The 25,268-nt window shown below is 35.5% G+C and overlaps 2 protein-coding genes across 10 annotated transcripts; both read right to left on the bottom strand.

Annotated features, from left to right (window-relative positions):
- Nucleotides 1–206: 206 nt before the first annotated feature.
- Nucleotides 207–6,004, bottom strand: LOC116251194 (mitochondrial pyruvate carrier 1). Of its 2 annotated transcripts, none has more exons than XM_031625309.2 (5): nt 5,764–6,004; nt 3,426–3,550; nt 2,193–2,247; nt 1,967–2,102; nt 207–565 (listed from the first exon to the last, which is right to left on the bottom strand). In XM_031625309.2, the coding sequence occupies exons 2-5, from the start codon at nt 3,516–3,518 to the stop codon at nt 529–531; spliced, it is 321 nt and encodes a 106-aa protein (XP_031481169.1). In that variant the 5' UTR covers nt 3,519–3,550; nt 5,764–6,004; the 3' UTR covers nt 207–528. The 2 variants fall into 2 exon arrangements, with proteins under 2 accessions (XP_031481169.1, XP_031481168.1); XM_031625308.2 differs by having other exon boundaries at nt 5,794–6,004.
- A 1,364-nt stretch (nt 6,005–7,368) lies between these two features.
- LOC116250574 (inactive beta-amylase 4, chloroplastic) lies at nt 7,369–16,736 on the bottom strand. Of its 8 annotated transcripts, none has more exons than XM_031624292.2 (11): nt 16,425–16,736; nt 15,467–15,595; nt 15,021–15,270; nt 14,240–14,460; nt 11,824–11,901; nt 11,587–11,746; nt 11,063–11,316; nt 10,840–10,948; nt 9,607–9,738; nt 7,846–7,994; nt 7,369–7,736 (listed from the first exon to the last, which is right to left on the bottom strand). In XM_031624292.2, exons 1-11 carry the CDS (start codon nt 16,541–16,543, stop codon nt 7,733–7,735), a joined length of 1,605 nt encoding a protein of 534 aa, XP_031480152.1. In that variant the 5' UTR covers nt 16,544–16,736; the 3' UTR covers nt 7,369–7,732. The 8 variants fall into 8 exon arrangements, 6 of the variants coding, with proteins under 6 accessions (XP_031480152.1, XP_031480153.1, XP_031480155.1 ...); XM_031624293.2 differs by having other exon boundaries at nt 10,879–10,948; XM_031624295.2 differs by having other exon boundaries at nt 9,607–9,675; nt 10,879–10,948; nt 16,425–16,735.
- Nucleotides 16,737–25,268: the final 8,532 nt, after the last annotated feature.

Below are 25,268 nucleotides of genomic sequence, written 5' to 3'. Positions count from 1 at the left end.
AAAAGGTTAAGGGGCCTTTCCCCCGCACGGTTGTTGTGAATGACAGTCCATGCTTATGACACACTAGACATGGGTCAAGCGGGAAGGTCTAACTTCCTGCCATATCGACTTCTCTCGGTGGCTGCAACATTTAGATGAAATGTAGATATGCACCAAATTAACTTAATGGTGGATCAGGTTTGCATTACTTTCTGCAAGAATGACACTGCTATTAATGTTACATTTTTATTTCCAAACTTAAACAGTTGGCAGTTAGAAAACAATAACACACGTTCTGAACATAAGCCACAATCGATACTGAAAATGGTTCTTCAAAACGATGCCTTTTATTGAAACAAAGCGACTTTTCTTCGATGAAACCTTAAAGCCACAAACTTCCATACTTTGACCATAAGAGCATAAATCAAGACATGTTCTAAATGGCCAAGTGTTCTTAGCTGAAGTTCCCTGTGCAAGAGGCACATCAAAATCTAAATATTGATTGAATCCGCTGAACAAGTCACCAACTGCAACTACCTTTCTCAAGAGCTATTTCTTGTCAGCTTCTTCCTTCTTCTCGAGATATCTGTCACACGGACAAATGGGAATAGACATCAGAAAGACTGCAGAAAAGAAGGCAAAAGAAACACAAGGCAGCATCGACAGAACTCCAAACATATAATCTCTCTCTCTCTCACTCTCTCACACACACACAAAAAAACATCCATCATCCTTTGATACTTTCCCAATGTGGGTTCCTCTAGATAAGAACATCGTTGTCCATTGAGCATTCATCTGCTTAGTGTTCTCGAGCGACCATCATTGTTACTTTTCCAATTATTTTTTAGTTTCTTGCTTTTTGACATTACTCCTATTCATCACTCTTACTTTTTGAGATATTCTGAAGTAAAGCACTCGTACATTGAAGGATGAATTTTTTGTACTCAACGGTGCCAAACCATACATGTTGGACATAGTATACGTTAACCAAATTAAATTATGTAAAGTAGCTTTCTTGCCAGGCATAGTTCATAAGAAACTTGAGATGCTTGGAGAAGAAAAGTTAAATACCCAGTTTAAGCATCATTGGAACATGAAAAGCACATATTGAAACAAAATAGACAATCTGAATGTTCAGAAATAAAGAATCATCCCTTGCAAAGATGTATGTGCCATGTCATACATCTTCATGTGTACCAAAGGACATGAACAATTTTGATGACTTGGTGAGCACTAACGCTTTAATCCCACATGAAAGTGCACAGATTGCATTTACATCAAATGAACCAGGAAGAAAGGATTTTCTCCAATTTGGAGATCATTTCGTCTCCGTGTTCATTTACATAGATCATATCAAACTGAATACTACAATGATGCAGACGCATCTGTAACTAGGCAGTTCCTGAAAATATTTAAGACAATAAACTTGCCACAGGGATATTCCATTTTGGCCCCTATCCATATACTTTTATGTAGAAATTATATTAGAAACTGGTTAAAAGTGAATATCTCGTGTACCTTCAGTCATATCCATATAGGTAAACAATGACATACGCCCTCCTTTTCACACAGAAAAAAAGAGAGAGAGATCTAAAAAAGAAATTTAATTTTAAAATCAAAGAATTGACAGTATTTGCATACAGAGACTAAGGCAAGCAATGGCAGATGATTACACATTACAGCTACACGCTAGAACATGAATAATAAATGCTCGACCATCACATATTTCATAATCCCTTTGATGTCATAAATAAGAGTTGTATACTACAGTAAATTCCGCAACTACTGTATAATCTTCACGTCATATACGTGCTAAGTACATAACTTCATAAAAGGCTGAAAAGAAAATGCTAGGCTAAGCAAGAAGCAAGGATATCAAGAGGCTGCAAAGGAAGGAGACATCCACCAGAATAAGACAAATTGTCTCCATATGTGTGTCAGAGGAATTAAAACTTTAAAGGCAATCAAGTCTGTAATGCTTCCATACCCTTGAGCCCTTGCCCAACGAGAAAGCTGGTACAGCTGGACTGTTTCATTAGAGGCGTGGCATGCAAGAAGAAGATAATTGCGGGGTTGCACCATCCAGGCAAACCTCATAAACAGACCAGAATAAACACACATTGCTGAAAAAACAGGAAATAGAGGTAAGGTTTGATACGTTTTTTTAACAAATTTCTTAAAAGTTGAAGGTTTTCAAACAGAAATATTTTCACCTGCAGTCATGTTTCCAGAGATCATCTCTGGGGGTTTTTGCATATCCACCAATCCCTGTATAGCCATTACAAATTCTGTCAATCAGATGAGTGATCTGTGTATTATGTTGGAGGACCAATAATATAAGGTTTTATCATCAAATAGTCTGATACCTCAAAATGGTTGTGAGTGAGTTAACCTAATAATGAAATCTTAAAATATGTGCAGACTGTTAAACAGATTGACCACGAAGAATTTAATGAGGTAGCCTATTCTAATAGTGAACTCTTAAAATATGCACATAGACTGCTGAACACATTGACCAAGAAGCACTTATGTCATGTTAACAGGAGTTCAAATTCAAGAAAGCCCCTGATCGTCATGCATAAATGAGAACCACACGCAAGCGAAAAGAACGCTTATACAACTCACATGGTAACACAAAATGCAAGTTAAGCGTACATCAATTTTAGTAGAAGATTAATCATGCTATCAACAATAAAATAACTCATCAAACTAGATCATCCTGCATAAATAAGAACCACACGCAAGCTAAAAGAAGGCTTATACAGCTCACAGGATAACACAAACTGCAAGATGAGCGTACGGAAATTTGTAGAAGATTAATCATGGTATCACTATCAACAATAAAATAAATCATCCAACTAGGTGGAAACATAAATTAACCTACAAAAGTTGCCAGGGAGAGAGAGAGACAGAGAGAGAGAGAGAGAAGCAGAAACAATTACATATACATAAAAAATCAAGACACAAGAGCATAGTGAGCAAAAGGAAGACCTCTTCCCCAATTTGATTTATGCAACAAATTATGCAGGCCCTTGAATTCTATTTGTGAATAAAAATTAGAAGTTCAACATTTTCAGCTACAAGTATCTCTCTCTTACATCATCCTACTACAAGATCTACTGGTGTATTTTACACATTGTGTAGAAAGTGATGAGGCTAACAAGCACGTGTTCAAATGGATCTCTAGGAGGAAGAAAAGATTTTGAAATCTACTTTTGTTTTTGCAACGGAATCCACTCGTAGAGTAGCTGATGAAAATGCAAAGCACTTCAATTCCTAAATGCATCTGAAATAAAGCAGAATCATATTTCCGTCTGAAAAAAGGGAAAATGAAGGGCAGTTCCATAATCAATCCGAAATTACAATGTAGAAGGCATTGAAAAAAATATGCACATATAAAATCTAGTCACTTGAACAAGAGATAAGAAAAAAAAATTACACCATACCGCTAAAACAAAACCCCAGTTGGCCACAGGGCCCCAAAAATGAGTGGTCTTGGGTCCCACAGGACTGTTCCAAAAGGCTCTTAAGGCTGCCATGTATGACCCCTCAAGTATGATCCTCCTGGTGTCTGAATAAAAGAACATCATAATGGATGAGTACTTGTAATTAAGCGCACATTCTTGAAACATAAACATGTCGGATATTCATAATTTCCTACCTGTAAAATCATTTGAAAAGTCAAACTTGCAATGCATTCAGCAAGGATACGTGATTGCATATGTCTAGACATGCCAAATATACAGCATACGCCATCAAGGGACATATAACACATATATCTAAAAGCACTACAGAAGTTCAAATATGGTACCAAATGAGATCTGACCAAATTCCATCATATCTCAGTAATTTTATGCACCATTCTGGTTTCACCATTGTGGTCCAAGTATACAACGACTGTGAGTAATAATCACACTACACAATACATCAACTGAAGTTTCTTAGACAAGGTACTGTAAACTGCAAAGTCATCATCTTCAAGATTGAAAGTGAATGAAGAACGAGAAGAATAGCTGGAATTCTAGCAAGATAGTGGCTCCCTCTCCTAGACAAGGATCCGTCTTTGGACGAAGATATAACATGACAAATACGCAGGAAGGGGACAGCACTCAACAGTTATTAAAGTGTGCACTGATGAACACACAAATCATGTAAAACATAGTTGGGTGTTCTACTATATGAAAGCATCACTACAACAAACATAAAAGCTAGTCTGCAACAGCAAATCATTGTCACAGATATCTGGAGTTTTTCGAAAGTCTCACAATATTTACAAGAGAAACAAGTAAAACAAAAATATTGGGAAATTTTCACAACTTTTTTGCAATTTTTGATGGTTTTTCACTTTTTTATTAGTTTGTCGTTTATTTTTATTTTTTCTAACTTTTAGGATATTTTATTTTTTTCCCAAATTTGCTGAGATTTTTCCAAAATTTTCCCGAGAAAACAAGTTCATCGAAAAATACCAAAGAAGAACCTTGCTGACATTTTCCCGAGAATGATATTTGTGACAATGGCTTACAAATGCCATCTCAAGAAAGAACTCAAAAATGCTTTCGGTGAAAGAAAAGCTAGAAAAACAATGGTCGCGTACCCAGTGATAGAAAAACTACATGATCAGTAAACTACCGCTTATGCAGCAAAATATTTCAGGGACAAAATTGTAAGCATACACATATAATCTCCAAGAACATATCTAGTCTTGCAACAAAATCGGAGTAAACATATTAGTATTCTCTGCCTACACCTATTAAGCAAATGTCACTCAGAGGTGAGGTAGAAACTGTCACTGTTTATCCCAAGACAAGTTCATGCCAAAGGAATGGGCAAGAACCCACATGCAAAGCCATAGGACTAATTTGGGAATACAATTGGCAGAACCGAACACATTCTGATCTGACTGGAGCATTACTCCAATGGTCCAATCTGCTTCAACAAAACCTTGCCTTCTTAAGTGACAGGAATAAAATGTAAGAGTTGGATTCTCCTACGAGAAGAATTTGTTATCAATACACCTCTTCTTGACGACAAAACGTTTCCACTCCCGCTCTTGGTTAACCGATCAAGTGGTTACTAAGATACATTAAAAAAAAATCACAAAAGCTGCTGCACCCACTGCGAAGTTAGTGGACTTACTTCAGATCTATATTAGTAAACAAAATAAATGAAAGAAATGAGTAGAAGCTCCTCTCTTTATCGACGTATCAGGTAGAAGCTCCTTAATGTAAGACCAGCATGGTGTCAGAATCAGGTCACCCAGAGCACACAAGGCGGGGGAAGCCAGAAAAAGGGCCACCTATAATTGCGCAGGTTCCCCCACGCTGACGGTCGACTTTCTTAGCATCAATACCATGCCCTTTCCTAATGATAATCCGAAGAAGATAAGTGCAACCGGAACTCTACAAAGAAAGTGCATTAGAAATCTCGGCAGCCAAATCCTGTTGGCGACAGAACGCGACAAATCATTCCCAATAAATAAACGTCATCTTTCATAAACCGTAACCACGAACTAGATTCCACGGATAGCTAACATTAATTTGTTCGGAAAAACAAAAAAACTAACGTATGAGACCGCCGAAACACATAATAGAACAATTCACGCAACAAATAAAGATGACATAAAAAGCTTTAAAGATCAACACACTAGACCAATCAACAAAACTTGAACTCAAGGCCTTTGCAAGAGAAGACGATCAATCCCAAGCACATAATTCAAGAAAGGACGATGACCAAGATGACCAAATCAATTAAACAGCAAAATTGAAGTTGGGGCACGAAATATACACGACGGGAGATGACGGTTCAGTGGTTGACCTGCAAGAATCGGAAGATTTCACGCCCTCCTACAGAACAGATAGGTGAGGATAGAGAGAGACCTCCGAAGAACAGAGACGCCTGTCCCTCTGAGCTTGGTGGGAGAAGAGCAGCCGGGCAGACGCCTACCTCCGCTTCTTTTGGGGCGGCCTTCTCTGGGGCCTCTCTCACTACCCCTCTTCCAGGACGTCTCCCATTTATTCTCCGCCCCACCTAACCTCATATATATTTATATATGGGTTCCGCTCAGGCTGCTCGTCAAAACTTTATCTACTAATTAAACTTTATCTACTAATTGAAACCAATTAAAAAGGGAAGGTGAGCTAAAACTGCCACCACATGGGCACGTAGTTCAACTTCATAATGCTCGACTGATAATGGTTTAAAACTTTGAAACCAACAAAAGTGGATATTTTTCATCTTCCTTTGGCAGAAAAAGTTCTTTTCTTCGAGTTATCACCATATAAATGTGATTTACTTGATTCAGAACTTGACAAACATGATGACATTATGTTCTTCAAAATTTGGAATTTTGATACAAGTTATGCAATGTGAAAATGAATCTCGTTCTAAGTATGTGATTTTAGGCTTTGAAATTAGAAATTTATTCTTTTGTTGCATGAATAACCTTTTCTTCATGTAAACGTAATAATTGTTTGGCAATGAGAACAATAATAAATTGTTCTATGTATATACATGTTGTTGCTGTTCTAATTGCCAAACGCCCCCTTAATGCATGGAGTGCAATCAAACACCTAATGAAAAGGTCCCAAATTTTTATATCATCATACAATCTTTTGAACTTCAAAATGTGGGAAGAACTTCCGTACATCAAACACGCTCAGCTACCAAATTTCACACCCTTTAAAGTTTGTATTTGATTCGTAGCGTTTGGGTTAGTTTATGTAGCCGGGTTGCGATTTATGATGAATATTAGATCAACCTCGTCCTCAAAATCCCTGTTTTGATCTACACCATGTCCTCAAATTCCAATTAACAATAGAATGTTCAAATGCCAAAACACGTTTTTAAAAGCGCAACTTTATCAAATGCGACACGGGGCTGTCTAACGTAAGAGGGAACTGATCCAGGTATGATATCTTGTATCAGGCTTGAATGAACCTGGATCCAGATCCGATACCAGTGGTTCGGTGTTCTGAAGTCCGACGGGACTTGCACCAACCGCAGCATGCTAGTCATTACCGTGGAGTGCGAGCCCGGCGCACACACACACACACACACACACGGCTCATGCTCATCAATTACACTCACATATGATCAGACGTGTTTCTCATTGTTGCCAGATGATACAGATCTTTATATTTTAGTAAAAACTTAAGTTTGTCTGAAAGCATAAAAATCTTGTTCATTTATATGGCACAATACATGCATGGGTTGAGCCCACTATATGGCACGTCAAATCCATCCCACTGACTGGATTTGAATTGGGGCAGTCGAGCCAATTTTGATAACGTTGCAATCTACAACCCCATCTAGTGGAAATCCAGTCTCTATTTGGAGTAGTCTTTTTTTAAAATATGATCAGCGGAATACTCCCTCCTCAGAACCTGAAGCTTGAGTGGAAACATCAGCTTCATACATAAACAAATTTCTGTGAAAGGGAAAACCCTTTCCGTATTGGATGGAACCATAGCATATTGCAACAGGACATATGAAGGTCATATCATATGACAGCAACTCACCTCCAATGACAGGCTTACACTGGTATCAAAGAGAAAGAAACGTCTATATGTACAATATGACAAGGAGGACAGTGCTATTAAGTACCCAATATCAAGCACATCTGAGCCTTCTTCCTAATGACTCCTCAAAGTGCTGATTGTGTCATTGCTTTGAGAGCTACCCAACAATATGCTATCCACAAAAAGAATACTGCACGTCCTTTAATGCAAACACCCATATCAAGGGTTAAAATCAATCACCTGTCAAAAAAGAAAGGCAAATTAATGGTTCCTGGCAAAGCCCATTCACAACATAGAAAAGTTTAAGAGCTAGAAAAGTTTCATTTATTGAATGCAGCCAAAGAGCTACCTTCTGTTGCTCATTTTCTTGACAAAAAGAACAAAATTGTTCCAGTTATCAAACTGGAAAATCTTTTCATTCATGCTCCAATAAGTAAAAGATCTTATGCAGTCTGCCTCTGAGTAACGAGAGTTTGTGATAATTCGACATAGGCCATCCTGACAAGTGAAAACAAAAAGAGAGTAGGTGCCCTGATTTGATGCAGAAAATAAAGCCGGACAGGGACATCAGCTAGGAGATCCTCCACATCTAGTAGGTTCAGCTGACATAACTGGGCCTCATCTCAAACAAGAGACCAGAGACCTAATTCAACCACAAGAAGCCGATGTCTCTTGACATCATTGACAAAAAAGCACTACAATTAACAAAGAAAGGTGATAAGTGATAACACTGGAAAAGCCCAATTTCGTGCACAATCAGTGGTAAATACCATATTTGTAATGCACATATAGCGTCAAGATACACCATATAACACCATCTATTTATGACACTGTACTGTATATCATACCACATAAGACACAGTATTATACTATATTTCGAGATTGAACCCACACCCGTATAAATTAACCTGTCACTTACATCTGTGGTTCAAGGACTCACAAATTGTACTCCAAGACTTAAAAAAGGTTTTCTTTCTCTTGTTCTGGGGTTTATGCACTCCAAATATAGTCTTCTTTTTAGCAAATTTTGCCTTAACATGACCTTTGACATGCATGGTTCATGCAAGGAAGGTGAGAGTTTTCAATAATCTGGCCTGCAAGGCAGGTCTATAGAGAACATGTGAACAGTCACATTTTTTAAAGCAGAAAACATGAAATTTATCAGGTAAGAGGTCATAAAAATAGATCTTGAAAGTTTTTAGGAAGTTTTGACAATGATCTCAATCTGATAAATGAACTCAGATAAATCAACTTAGCACCATCATATTCTTATGTCATAGCAGCCAACTGCTCACAAAACCAAAGATCTGCTAGAAGTTGGAAAGTGGCAAACAAAACTTTTCAACAGAAAATTAAGAAATGTGATCATTTTAACAAAATCCTCAGAAAATGAAAGTTAACCGATGTTTGAAGTTTGAACCTTGAAAAAGTGCCTAGTGAAAATAAAAAAGTGTCTTGTGATTCTTAGTTGAAAAGGTCCCAAATTCACTCACAGCTAGGTCAAGAGAGAAAAGAAATTACTTGCCTTTCTTTTGTATGTATATGCACTATTACTTTTCCAGAATAATTAGACCAACAAGTTCTACTTAATAAAATAAAGATTGTCCTATTATAACGATCTTTCATCTTTTTCACTAGATAACACTGGACACACACTTTGCTCAAACATATGCTCAGTTCCCATGAAAGAATTACCTACATCCTTCAAACATGGACGGAAAGAACTTAGCAAAACTCCTACCACAAAATTTTTACATTGGCAAAAGATAGACAACAGATTTTCAGGAAAAACTGAAACAATGGTGTTTTTCTTTTCATAAAACAATAGAAAACCTCAAAACAAAATTTTAAAATAAAAATTTGAGATATTTAACAATTTTCTCATAAATAACTATGAAAGCAACATGAACTTCTGATAAATATTTTTTTATGTGTTCCAACAAAGGGCTCCATCTGAGATTCTAAACTTGAGAACTTCTCCACAGACATTCAGTACCCAACATTTTAGCCTGTACAAGATGCTTTGGCATGGAAACAACTACATGACACATTTTGTTTCAAATATCACAGCATATAAGCTAGAGAGCTCACCAAGTATAAAAAGATATACCTTGTCAAGTCTTTCTGTTGCATTTCTTCCCGTCACAAATAAAATTTTTTTCCTTGCCACATTCTGCATCTTTGACATCAGAAAATGTTTCCCAGGAAATGCCAAAAGGGACATCAGTAGCATGCTGAAAGCCTGAAACTACCACCTCCTTCACTAAAAGTCATAAAATATGCTCTAAATGATTCAGTTTGAGTGAGCTTGTCACTGGTTTAATGAAGTAATTTTGAATCCAATCTAATATTTTGCAGATATGCAACAGTTTGCATGCTAATACAATGCTCTCTCTCTCTCGCCCGTGCGCTCGCTCATACACACACACTCTCTCACAAACACAGAGATATGTCCATATCTAGATCAAAATTTAAACAACTGGGTCCACATCACAAGTTTGGGTCCTACTGCATGCTGGTGGAACCCTTGGCTTATTAGAGCTGTTTTGGATCCAGGAGTCAACAAATAAGTCTGAGATCTTTGCCTGATATCTTTTTGAATCTATAGAATCAGCTGATAAAAGCATCAGTTTAGGCTCTAATTGTCTGACTTAGTCAGGCCAATCTGGCACATTTTTGCTCAGATTCGATTAGAAAAACATTTTGGCAGATTAGGTTAGACTGTCTTTAGCATAGAAATGGCTCTAAGTCTCTAGCTACATGACACAAACCCTGTCTGATTAACAATGAGCTTAAACATAGTTGACTGGCTGAGTAACTCAAAAAAGAGCCTTATCCAACTTGCTCAGGGATATATCTATGGTGTCTTAGATAATCGGCCTCCATGAGAACTATAAAACTGCAATCATCGTTTTCTGTTTTCTGAAGAACATGCTATGGACTGTGTACATTAAATACGAAAAGCTTGTAATCAGCTTTAATGTAGTCTGAGCCATCAATTGTTTTCTCACTCTAAAAACGTATACCTGCTGTCCTAAGGATTCTCTACTTGACAAGTCTTGAAAAAGTCAGTGGCTTATGATACCATATCGAACTCATAAATTTGCCATCCAGAGCTTTAGATCCACAATTATGTGCATGTTTTATTCCAAATCCATGTTTACAACTTTACACCAGCTTCAGTTCATACTGCCAAATCTCAGCTTTTACCAGGCTGAGTTGGATCAATTTTTGCCTGAATACTTTAAAATTTTGTTTCAACACCATGCATAATCCATCAATGACATATTTCCGTGCACATGATTCATGAATATGCAACCTGAGTAAAGAGAAAATTGATCACCAATGAGAATAAAGTTGATGGGAACTGAATCCTGCAGACCTGTTCAAGTAAACCTTCTGGACTGCAACAACAGGCTCTAGGTGTTTCATTGTCAAGCATTTCCAAACAGCTGCAAAGGCAGAAATAGAACATAGAAACTGGCAAATATCAGAAAATGATACTGCTTAAGTTAAAAATTATACATGGACCATTATTTTAATTGTACCTCTGGATAGAAACTTACGGAATATGCAGTGCTGCTCTATGTCTTGACAAAACAGTACCTAGGGGATCATAACCATCCCTTGTGGCAGTGTTATAGTACCCTGCAGTAAGTTCTGCAGCATGTGAAGGTGTACGGTACCACCAATGTACACCACCTACTTTTGCAACTAATAGCACAGAATTTAGCTGCCCATCTTGATTATTTTTAAACACACTTGTCGCACTTGCAAGAACAGCATCGGCATGCTGAATTAGCTTTGCACTATACCAATCCTGCAAACAAAGAGAGGAGGTTTATGTTCCTTTTCTTCATTTTCCCAATTTTTTTTTCCATATATTAAAAGCATGTACAGTGATAAAAGAATCCTGCATCAGCCATGCTTTATGCTTTTGCATTTGAATGGACACATTTCTTATAAGGCAATATATTGTTCCTGTAACAAGAGGTTAATTCATTTAAATGGTAAATTCAGTCATTTATATCTTATTCAAGAACAGCATGCTTGGTATATCCATGAGTGACATTGGTATTGTGGCACGTACAAGGAAAAAATGCCCATAATCAGAGAGAAAATTTTCCTCCCCATCTTCGAAAAATGGAACTTCTGAAGGATGACTGTTATAATAATGAGCACTTTCAGGCTTTTTCTCTGCCCACTCAGGTTTTCCTAGCTGATATGCAGCTTGTCTCAAGTCTTCCATCCTGTTGAAGGATTAACTCATAAGCAAACTTTCCTATACATATTTGATCATCAGAAACACAAAAAATGTTGTACTAACATATACTTATCATAGCACTGAAATTCACCAATACCGGGAAATCTCCACCTGCCATCATGTACAGGATGAGCAGGATACCTGCAGCCACATTCAATTACGTTTTCTGTAAATGTACTATAGACATTTGACAAAGGCCTATTACTGCAATAGAAAAGTATGAGCGCCAGAAAACATACATAGGCATGCATCCATGCCTAAAACATTTTACTTCCACACACACACACACACACACACACACACACACACACACACACACACACACACACACACACACACACACACACAGAGAGAGAGAGAGAGAGAGAGAGAGAGAGAGGAGAAGAGGGGGGACAAGAACTGGTCCACTTGGCCTCATAATAGAACCCTTAATCTAAAGATCAACACTACTCCTCAATACTATCAGGATAGCACCCTCCAGGAATCAAATTGAGGACATGGCCAACCCGACCAGTTGCACCACCCATCACTTGGTGTGTGTATGTGTGTGTGTGTGTGTGTGTGTGTGAGAGAGAGAGAGAGAGAGAGAGAGAGAGAGAGAGAGTTTCACTAGAGTACCTAAGGATAGAATGTTCCCAATTAACCTTGATCAAGTCCCAAAGCCCCAAACAATGCTATGAATCATGGTTAACTTAACAAATTTACTTTTGATCCTTTAGATGTTTATAGTACCATCTTTGTTGAAACACTTGACTGCATATAACCTTCCGTAGAGAGTGCAGATGTACTGCCAGCAACCATGTACATGCGTGGACTACTCAAAATTATTAATTTTTAGGCCAGCTAGTGAAGAAGCTCCTCATACTCCCAAGACTACAGGGAATCTTGGCTCACCTCGCACCAACATTGGCTATTTTTCTTTTTTCTATTAAAGATGTCAGCTAGTCCATAGCCAAAGATTCTTCATATACATGCATTTGGTAGTCAACTATGAAAGCTAGTGAACTCCGTAATGTTCATGGCAGATGTTTTCACAAAAGCACACCAACGTGTTACAAGATGATGACTTAATTGCACTTGAGAAAATACAGCACATTTGAGGCATAAGTAAAAATATAAACAGTATTGTTTTTGGAAGGCTGAAATTTTCAACTGTTGTATAAAGAAATGTAATAATCTTTTGCACATGGGGATGATTTGTTTAACTGCTTTCCATGACGGCAGGTATGTAATACAGCAAATGTAAGTGCTGACATTGTAATGTAATTTCGATACAATTCCAATATACTACAAAAACGATGCCACTTTTAAATCCTTCCTCTACATAAATTGCTGCTTCAAAAAACAAATTCTTCTTCAAACTACTATGGTTATGCACATATCTCTTACTAGCCAAAAAAAAAAGTCATGCAGGAGCATAAAGTATCATGTTACATGACTAAGGCATACAAGCAGCACATGTCAATTTCTTATAACTAAGGAAGACCCTCCGCTTTGGATATTTTTTAAGTACTGATTGAAGAAGCAAATCTTCAGACAAAATGTAGTGTCTTTATCAGCTTATCCAATTGATACTAAAGGTAGATAAGAATATGATCTTTGTCTTTATCTGCCCAAATAATGCATCTGAAGCATTTTGGTTGTGTAACCTTAGACTTACAGTCACAGATGTAGGTTCCGAATTTTTACTGCAAGGTTTTTCTCAGGTACTAATCCAAAAGTTATTTTTCTTGGGAAAATCTCAGGAAATCAAAATTTTTTAAATATACAAAATTTAATAGAAAATTTATGAAATTATGTACAAATTACTTAAAATTTATTTAACATAATCGTTAAATGTTAAAAGAAACAAACAAGTTATATCTCAAAATAAATATTTCAAAATATCATGAATATAACACAACATTTTTGTGAGAAGAAATTGCTGACATTTTTCAAAATATTGCACTAAATTTCCCTTTTCATTTTATTCGCTTTTGGTGATATGATTGTGATCTTCGGAAATTGCTGACATTTTTCAAAATATTGCACTAAATTTCCCTTTTCATTTTATTCTCTTTTGGTGATATGATTATGATCTTCGGAAAATTGGTGATATTATTGCAATATTTTGAAAATATTGGTGATATTTGGGACCATGGTTAGGGTCCCATAGAGCCCACAAAAGAAAGAAAAGGAGCAGTTGTGTACTTATCACTTCGACAGTTCTACTGTATCAATAAATATGAGGATACATGATTTTTATAACTGCCATGACATGGTAATTATCACTGATACCATTGCCGAAGCACAAAACAGAAAAAAAAACTAAGGCAAAAGGGAGTAAAGACAGATGTATGGGAATTTGAAATTAAAAGAAAAGTTGGAGAAAGGTGACATATAACTAATAACCCAACAAGGAAGAATTGCTTAACTATTTCCTGTAATTCTTGCAGATAATAATTAAAACTACTGGTTATGGTAATCAAATGTAATGTACCTTAATTCACCAGAAGGTCCAAGACCAATACTCACTTCTTCTATTGTGCTTCCCATAAGAGATCTGAAGTTAGTTACAAAACTTAACATGAAATCCTCATAACATTGAAGAGCAGTGCGGCCACAAAACAATGGAACATGGTCTACCCCAAGGGTAAGATAGTCATTACTGCAAATTCCATGCTGATCCCGATAATAAACATCTTTATTAATGCCACCAATCTGCAATGTTTTACAATATACAAGGGCTTAAGGCTGACTTCAAAGTTCAAATGTACATCCATCATCCATGAAAAGCAACATTGCTTTCAAGTTTCAACAAATACTTGGGAGGTTTCTTTCTTGCTAGCTTTTTGCAAAATGTGGTCGTTATTGAAAAAATCTGAAGGAATTCACAGAAATTTTAAAATTGAAAGAAGCACAGAGAACAAGAAAAAGGTTACAAGCTAATGAATTGTCTCACATTTTCTTGTAAAATTGTAAAGCAAACCCTGTAAAAGTTTAATGTTTAAGCTACAAAAAAATTAATAAAGAACTCATACATAAATACATACTTATATATTTATTTATATAACGAATTTTCCAAAAAATACATGCAAAATACCATGATACTATTGCAAAGATACAACTATTTTTGGCATATTTCAAAAATATTGTGAAATTTTCCCCTCTTTTTCAGTCAGAGCTCTTCTGATAATAAAATTATAATATTTACAAAATGTTGTAATATTGATAACTATGCTTACATCTCTCAAATCATCGAGTGTAACTGCAGCACTCACCTTTAAAACCCATGGCGGAAGGCTAATGTGATTTTTTGTGCCACATGATGTGTGAACGCTTGAATGGAATGCCAGGGCAACATGTAACTTTAATCCCAATTCAAGGATAAGTTTAAACAGCTCTTCATACATAAACCAATTATATGAAAAAGGGGAGGACCGCTCAACAAGTCCCCACCAAACTTCAACTGCAATGCCATGTACACCGGCCAACTTCAGCGCTTTCAGAGACATAGTCAAAGCTTTGATTCTGCAATAAAGAAGAAAGGAATGAGATTTCATGCCAATATTCAGAATTCAGATAGTAAACACGAATTGAGCCTTATCATTTTTCAAGACAAATATGCCTCAAAACATTTGTGTAAGCTTCCTTCCTAGAAATAGATATCAGACAAAGGAATCACGCACCCAAGTGCACAAACCCTGAAGCATAGAAAAGTCATTACCTTCTAATCCTTGGTGTTCCTGATGAATCTATCCCAAACGTATCTTTTGGCATCATCACAAAGATCGGTATATCCCGGCCTCTTGAAGATCCATAAACAACATATCTTGGTTGTGTATGATTTCCCATGCTACAAGATGGAAAAAATCAACAAGTCAAGCCAAGGGAGACTTAGCAACTGCCCGTGCACAGATGAACAGAACATAAATGACCTAAGCTGGCATGGGTCCATTTTGATGAAGACAATCATAACACTTAAGAGTATGCATTGACAAAGTTTCAACCGCCAAAACCGAATCGAATTGCCTAATGTCATTCCAAAATCACTTTTTTCCTCTACGTCTTACAGAACATTCTCATTACATTACATAGCCTGAAGTGATTTCTTAAGCATAAGAACGATGGCCATCCTGACACCAATACATCTCAAAGATAAAGGAAAAAGGAAACTTGAATTAACATTCCAGGAGGAAAAGGCAAACTTAAAATCCACGTGTATCGTTATCGAGGTTGGTGCATAAGACAGAGCAGATTGCATCTGCTGGAGGCTGAAACAGAAATTGTCCACTTACAAACACAAAGTGACCAAGGAGTTCATTCCGATATTGCAGCAAATTTTATATATAAACAGTTGGCCCCAATCCCATAAGCAATTTTCTTGTATTATCTACGTAAAGAAAATTTTGTTACTTGTTTGAAAGATCTCCGGACATAAAGATTGGTTGAAAAGAATATGCCGAAGTTGAGAGACACCATGAATTTTCTCTTTTAGTAATTGAGAACGACGAGGGGAAGGAACACAACGCACAGACTAAAACGCCATGGGTGATAATCGCAAAGGTGCCAACTGAAGCACCATCTTGACTAGAAAGGAGAATGGCCGCGAGTTCTTCAAATCAAACGATAAAACAGATGGTTGACATCCGAGTTGTGGAGCAAAGTACCGGAGGTAAAGCTACCTGAGAATGCAGAAACCCCTTTTGGCGAGAGAGATGCTTCTGCTCCTCCTCCATTTAGCGCCCGGGAAGGACCAAGAAGTCGATTCATTGAGGGCCACCAAGCCACGACAGTCGTACATCTTCCGAGGACCAAAGATAAGTTCTTCATAAAGAGTGGATGGAGAAGAAGGAGCAATAGAGGGTTTCAGAAGAGCAGTTCGAGGAAGAGGAGGAGGGAGACGGCGGAGAAGCTGGCGAAGCAGAGAGCCATGGAGCGTTTCCTCAACTCATCATGACGTGGGGTCTGCATTTTTTCCCCCTTGCCATCGCAAAATGGTAGGTCCGTCATCTTCTCGTTAGATCGGCACACTGTAGTTTGAATTACCTTTATATCCTGCTCTTTTTTAGAAATGTCGTCATGGATAATGGCCGTATTTCCTAAATATTATTTTTAGTTTTTTTTTATAATTTTAAAAATATAAATTTTAATGAGGACGTACTTTTCATGCAAAAAACCGTTCATTAATTTGACAAATAAATAAAACCAAATGTAATTTGGACATGGAAAACATTTTTTCTCACTTCAAACTTTTTATTTCATGGCTTTTACAGAAAGACACTTTTTTAAGTTGAAAGGAATGCATGCTTAGAAATGAAAATAGTGTAACTTGAAAAATACGATATCTCATACCTACTCGTAAAATATTATATTAACTGCAAAAAAACAACTTTTTATTCTTGTTTTTGCTGGTAAGAACAAATATAAATATAATGTTCTCCATAAGTTCTCAAATACACAAGAGGCATCATAGATAATACAAAGAAAGAAGCAAGTTAGATTTACTGTGGGGCTGGTATATTATTGTTTGATGGATTTGCTCTAAATATTGAAACAGATTTCTAAAGCATTATACTATAGTGTTATATGAATTTGCTTTAATCTTTAATGCAGATTCATCAATCAGTAACAAATTGTTATTTGTTTCAAAATGCCCTAAAGAGGCGTTTGATTGTCTAAGATTTTAAATATGATCACTAATGCCCTTCTTCAACTTCATAATTTATGTTGAACTTCATGTTTTCCAAATACAGGTTTAATCTAATTCACATATTTGACTCAATAAGTAGGATTTTCAAATCTTAAGCCCCACAATCACCTACAATTAAGGAAAATAAAGAGAAAATTCAAGGAAATAACAGGCTGAAATCTAAAAGTTCTGGAGCAAATGCAAGAAACCGCTATCAAATACGAATTCAACATGGGCTGTATGTCTTTTTTAAATAGAAAGAAAAATTATCTATGAATTTGGGCAAAGTTTAATAGATATGGATGTACTTAGATCCAGTTGTAGAGATGTAGGTTCCTCTTTATGGATCTTGACAATCTGGATGAGATATACGTCGGATTCAAACCAAACAAAATAACAAAAGATATTCTCTAAAAAACATTATGAACGCAAAAGTCTTGTGTAGAAAATATATAATCCATGTATATATATATGTATATATATGAGATTTGCATTAAAATGCCAACAAGTGCAAAAAAAGGTTACAAATTCATTACCATAAGCTCAGCCTAGGCTCAAAGCAAGTTTTATCTTTATGATATTGAAAACATTGTCAATCTGCTTCTTCTATAATGCTAGAATATGTAGATAACGTAACATATTGATCACCTGACAAAAGCGTAAAGCATATGCAATATTTTATATACACGTATAAAATATAAGATATGCAAACAAAATAGGAAATGTGTGGATATAATACTTGTTGAGGATCCTTAGGTTTAGGTGCATCGTGTCACCTGATGTGAACCTGGCCCGTGTATATAAGTTTGAATACACGTAAATGTTGCATTCAGTTTAATAACTTATCATTTTTTTTTAAATTCTCAGCCCTATTTCGTTGTTCCATGGGCAATTTGGTCAATTCCCAAGAAAAATAACTGAAATTAATTTCCTCATATCTGAGCGCATGGGTGGGAAGTTTTGTTTTGGTGTGGGGGGGTTTATTGTGGATATATGTTATGGGATCTTGAGTCCGCGTCAGCTAACCTCGGTACATATCTTACCAAGATAAAGATGATCCATGTCTTCACAATTATACAACGTATTGAATAATGAAAAGATCTCCAATCTCTCTCTCTCTCTCACAATTATACAACATATTGAATAATGAAAAGATCTCCCATCTCTCTCTTTCTCCCCCTCTCTCTCTGGAATACCTGAGAGGAGGTCTTTGGTGAGAGAGAGAGAGAGAGAGAGGCATCATGGCCATATATGTTTTTTCAGAGTTGAGTGAAAACTCATTCAAAAGGAGGAATCTTAGGGGAAACAACTTTTTCTTGTGTAATTAATATTTGGTATATGTGTGTGCGCACATGCATGTGGAATGACTAAAAAATTTAGCATATGATTCTCCATAAACTTTCTAAAGCACAGCAAACTATTGTTGCATCATAAACCATTAGTGACAAACTTTTAATTTTTAGTCATTCGACAACATTCAATATTCTGTTGCCCAATATATTTAGTTTGAATCCCCTCTTACATCGAACAAGTCCCCTTCACTTACTTAATCATGGGCATCATTTGGCCAAAACATGGTCAGCATATATATATAAATATAATCAAGAAGAAAAAAGTATAAACTAATATTAAATGAAAATACTCATACTTTTTTCATTATTTTTTTTTCAACCGTCTATTACTAGACGGCTCAAAGTGAGTTATGTGACTTATATATATATATATGTATGCATGTATATATATGTATATAAACTTGAACACATTCATCAAATAAAATTTGGCTAGAATTACAAGAATGGGGTGTCTGAATCTTTCCGTACGTTAGATATATTTTGGTGTCAACGTCTAGATTTCAGATGAGTCACTGGCCACGAAAGTTTGTTGTTTGTATGCATTTGATGTGCTTATCCACAACGGCTGAATGTTACATACATGTGGATATGCATGCATTTCACAACCAAGTTGGCGAGACATTGATCGTGGTATCTTGTCTATAAGGAATTTGATCAGAAACGATCTCCAGGCAACATAAAAAGGGAAATGGGGATCCAATGTGTTATTTTCCATAGTTTCGAAAATAATTAATAATAATATTGTTACTAACAACAACAACGAAAACTTTTCAAATACTTATTTTAAAGGTTTGAAAACAACTTTCGATCATAGTTTCTTAACCCAACAATAATAATATGATTATCTTTAATTTAGAGAGAAAAGGTGCATGAACGCACATGCATGCATACACACAAGCGCATGAAATGACAAGCACCATAGTGCTGGCTGTGCCTACACATGTCCAAGTGGTAGAAGATCTTTATATATATGCCATATTTTTTAAATCATATTTGTAAATTTATTTGGTTAGGTTTGGATGGAGAAATCCTCCAGCCTCTCACAGGACACCACCTGCTTCAAATGTATTGCAGTATGTCTAATCACTCAAGTGCGATGCAATGCATTGAGCAGTTGTGATTGAACGAGGGGCTTCAGTTTTCTCTCTTTCTTTGAGAGAGAGAAGGGAGAAGCTTGTCAAAAAACAAAAAAACACTTTTCATAACAAGAATTTTGATTTTTATTTGAGAAGCAACATTAAAAAATACAATTTTTTGGCTTATAAAATGACAAAATTTTAACCTCTGATTATTATTAATCTTTTGTAAAATCTTAGTCACACACTTAAAAGCCACATCTTTATGCCCTATTTGCACTTTGAATAAAAGGCAAAAATTAATGTCTAGCAATCAAAGGTACCACGTGATCTCATATATATATACATAATTTTCGATATGGCTAAAATTTAGAAATTTACTGCAAAACAGTCGTCACAGGAACATAACGTCTCTCTCTCTCTCTCAAAATAGAAGCTCCTAATATATGTCATTGAGAGTTTCGGAGAAAATAGAAAAGAAAATGCTGATGATTTTAAATAAAGGTAGACATTTGAGTGGGAAAGTGACGGACAAGAAGTTGTGAGTGGATCCCGATTTGATAATTAAACGGATAGGCTAGTAAGGGCTTCAAACCTATCAGAAACTGGCTTTGTCGAGCCTTCGGCTGGCCTGGCTTGTTTCTATGCCAAACCCTACTCTCTCAAGACAGCCAAGAGCTCAAAAGACATCTTCAAATCCATTAAAACCCCTTCAGCAACTTGTCAGCTCCCAAAACATCTCTAATGACATTGCTCCATGCAAAATCTCCAGTTTGCTGGACCTTCCACAACATCAATATTCCCATCAAAGTCTATAAAGCATTTTAAAACCCCTCAATAAATCCACCACCTCCCATTTTTGACTTGCAATATAGTATCTCTCCCCAACAAATTTCTTATTACTTTAGCTAGCCTAAAGACATAAACCATCTTTTCATAATTTCCCATCCAACAATAGGCAATGGAATACTCATCACTGACGAGTGGAAAGCTGACTCAACACTTCTTCCTTCACATTATCGTATCACTTAATTTGAAGTCATCAAAATATGCTTACAATCATCCCATACCAATTTCATCAATTTCTGGACTACTCCCTCTCTTCCTTCATGCATCAGCCAATTCCTTGATTTCCACATATTCCATAACGCCATAGGACTACATAAGCATGATTAGAGCTCTGCATACCCTTTTTGTTCATTAGATTTATGCCTCCAACACCACTAACAAACAATGCCCCGACAGATGTTGCCATTGGACTCTTACTCCAGCTTTGACTTATAAAATTTCTAGACTACACTTACCACTTTACATTGAATGAAAACATGAATTGATTACTCCTCCATTTGGCCCTGTAGGTAAAATTTGCTAGCAAGTGCATTCTCTACAACCTATCCAACTTAAACAGAAGATTTTTAGAGCCATAAAAGGACATCATTGGGCATGTGGCATTCATTATTTTGCCAAACCATTTTCTAACTGGATTATCAAGAAATTAATCACTAATTTTTTAGTAAATCTCCTTTCTACTAAGCTTATTCATATTATTACATGTTTTATCCTAAAGAGTCTTTCGCATTTCTTAAAGACAATGAATCTAACAACTGAGATAGCCACACACAGTAACCCTACAACTCCTCAAACGATCCCATAACTACAGTGTCATGCATAGTTTGAGATTCAATCTAAATAAAACTTCTTACATTAACATCCTTAATTAAATTCTGCAAAAGACCCCATACCAATCATCCAACGATACCAAACTCTTCACCCATTATCTGTCCTCTAGTAAATCATGTGATTGGATTCCTCACACTCCCGTAGAGTACCTATCCAAAACTGCGACATACATGGTTTAGAGACTTACATGTCTAAAGACAATGCTCATACAAATATTTTATATGTAAAGCTAAGCCCTCTGCTAAATAAATAGCAGTTCCTAGCTTTAGCTGTCATAAATAACATGTCTTTCTATTATATGTTTCCAGCCTATCAAGCCCTAGACTTCAGCCATCAATAGGTTACGCAACTTCTCCCAATTTATTACATGAAATTTCCTGCAATTATCAGAGTATTTTAAAAAGGGGCTTTAGATCTTTTAGGTAGCACTCAAAATTGATTTGGGATTCCAAAACCATTAACTAGAAACCTAGAATTTGATTAAGGTCATGTTTTATTAGATAGACTTGTCCTTTAAACGCAATATTACTCTTTCTTGGTGATGAATCTCTTACTCATTATATATATATATATATATATATATATATATATATATATATATATATATATATATATATATATATATATATATATATATATATATTACCTCTGAACAAAGCATTTGTTTGTATTTTAGAGGTAGAAACCCATGTTTCCACTCAAAACGGCCATAATTCCATCACATTCACTATTCTACATTTTGAAAGAAATAATAGAAGAATTTGTAGGATTTACCTGAACTCCTTCAAAGCATGACATTAAGAATATATGTGCATCTTATTGTGCTAAAATAATCATGTCATTTGCAATATACCAAGAATTAAAATTTGAAGCCATCTAAATGTAAGATCTGAATCTTGACAAAACTAGCATCTGACTTCAATCTTCATGGAAAATCAACTACAATTAGAATCAGATATTAGGTCACCTTACTTCTAACCCTCCTTATGACTATTAAAATTTGTCTCTCCATCTTATTAATTACTATCACAAATGAGAGTTTTCCATCACCCTACTAACCCATGGTTCAAAAACACTAGTACAATAAGACATTTGCCAAGAAAGACCTCTCCACTCTATCATATGCTTTAAAACTTTCTACCTTGAGCAACACATAATGGCCCTAGGTTGGCAATTTCATGAACTTACAAAGAATTGGTTTTGACTAATTACTGCCAGCAAAAATACACTTTGTTCTTCACCAATGTCTCCTATTAAATATGTTTTTACCCTTTGAGCAATTATCTCTATAATTACGTTATGTACATGTACACTTGTCACATAATGTAATTGGACTATAATCTTTAATGTTAAGAGACCCTCCATCTTAGAAATAAAGAATAAATAAAATTTATTTGTCCTTGTTACCAGCTTGCCAATCTTGAAAAATCACTTATAGTTAAAGTCAAGTCATCTCCTACAATATGTGAATAATTTTAAAAGAACTCAATATCAAACCAATTTAGCTAGGTGTTTTCCCACTCTTCATTTTAAGAACCACTCTTACTTATGTCCTACTTATAAGTTCCGACACTCATTCAATTTTAGTGTCAGACACATTTTGTTCTTCCCTCAAGTCTTGCAAGATTTTGTCATCACCTATCTCACCATTAAAAGACTCTACAAATAGGTTGCTATAAGTCTCCACAATTTCTTTTTGATTTTTCTCACTAGCTCATTAACTACAATAGCCCGTAGTCATCTTTTAGATTCATGCTTCTTAACCATTACATGATAAAAAAAAACTTCATGTGTACTCTCTTATTCATGCAAATGAACTATCAACTTTTGTTTATAGAAATATTCTTCTTCCAACAAAGATTGTTTTAGCTCCTTTTTAAGTATAATCTCATAATATAAATAAAAAACATAAACATAGATCTAAACTAAGTTCAATTGTGCTTTGAAACTTTTAATTCTACTCTTCGTATTACCATAACAAAATCTATTCTAGTGGGCCAAGTTTCTCCTAAAAATATTAAGCTTTTATAGAAGCTGCAATATAAGGCACCCTTTTTATGCACTTTAATCATTCCTGCAACCCAAGGCACTCTCTTATGTACCTTAATCATTCAGCTACTTCATTTTTATTACATGAAAAAATTCGAGCACTATGATAAATCTTTAATGAATGTTAAAAGATTGATAATGCTATCAAATTCTATTTATCAATGCATAGTCTAAATAATAGAGAACATTCTCGTCTACTGCATGATTATTGGATCATATAAAACAATTAAAGGATCCTTAACCTAATGTGCAATATGTAATAAAATTTTGAAAGCTCACAATAGGCACATGTGCTTAGAGGTTTAGCTATCTTTTCTTCACTACCGTGCATAAAGTTGAAATCCCTTTTTAAGTAACAATAGAACAATCATAGTTATTAATAAAATTAGGTAGAATGCTAAAAGACTCATTCCAACTCACCTACTAGAGTGCAAATGCACCCTAAAAGCAACACACCTAAAATTCAAACTTATGTCAATTATATCAACGTATTTTATCTGAATTCAGTAGTGAGAATAGTTCAATGCACTCCCTATAACAACCTTTAGTTTCAAGGCAACAATAATTCGAGTGTGTCCTTCTTTAGCAAAATACTCAAGTGAAAAGAAAATTTCTTGTGCATCAACTTTCAAGTTTAAAATTTATCTCATTTAACATGGAAACAAATAGAGAACAAGCTTGGATAAAATTACTGTAAATAATGATTTTATTCCCTATGAACTAATTGTCTCACGAATCCTCTTACATTCTATGATGTAATCTTCATTTTTAGCTCTTTGTTTCTGTTTGCATCCCAAAATTTTCATTGGTTTTGGAGTGCTCTAGAAAAATAAGGTTTTTGTTTTGAAAGAGGAAAGAAAGGGACTCGCCCGTCGGTACGAGGATCGACCGTTCCCGGCGCCTTTACCGGGGGTAATCAACCCAAAGACTATGTTTATCATTGATGCATTTCGTTTTAACTTAAACATCTTTTTGATTCTATATGCGGTGTAGAAAATATTGAAAGTTTGGAGTTTCAAACTTTTGAAAGGGTTCTTGAAGAATTGCTTGAAAATGTGAAATGTTTTGAGGAAAAAGTGAAACTAGTAAATATCATTTGAAAAACTTGTGAAAACATTTTGAAATCACTTTAGTGTTCTCTTAAGACTTTAAGTAGGTTTGAGATTTTGCTCTAATTCGGTTACCACCTAGCTAGAGTTTCATCCCTTCTTGCTTAAGTTTCTTTGGAGAGGTGCTTGTGATCATAAATGAAATAAAGTGGGTGAGAATGCATGGATGCATTTACCCTATATGATTGAAAAAAATGTAAAACATTTCTACCACAACATTCATCTAATGTCATTCCTACCACAACATATATCTAAGATTTCGTTATTATAATTATTGTATATAAGAAGGAAAAGTTTTTGAAAAGGGATAGAGATTGTAGACCATCAAGCATGATTCCAATATTGGGTCATTACTTGGTTTGTGGTCTTATTGAAGTTGGTAAATAGAAAGTTCATGAGGTGAGAATGTTAAAAAGAATACAAGAGATAAAACACTCTTATGAAAGGAAAGAGAGATATAAAGAAAGACATGCATACATGTGTACATACCATCACATATACACATATATGAAAGTTTAAGAGAAAAAGATGTATTGATTCGAAGAGAAATAGAGATTTTAGAGGAAAAGAA

The sequence above is a fragment of the Nymphaea colorata genome, chromosome 3 (genome assembly GCF_008831285.2).
Source record: "Nymphaea colorata isolate Beijing-Zhang1983 chromosome 3, ASM883128v2, whole genome shotgun sequence".
Taxonomy (NCBI): domain Eukaryota; kingdom Viridiplantae; phylum Streptophyta; class Magnoliopsida; order Nymphaeales; family Nymphaeaceae; genus Nymphaea; species Nymphaea colorata.
The sequence above is the reverse complement of the archived record's forward strand: the minus strand, read 5'-3'. Positions and strand labels throughout refer to the sequence as shown.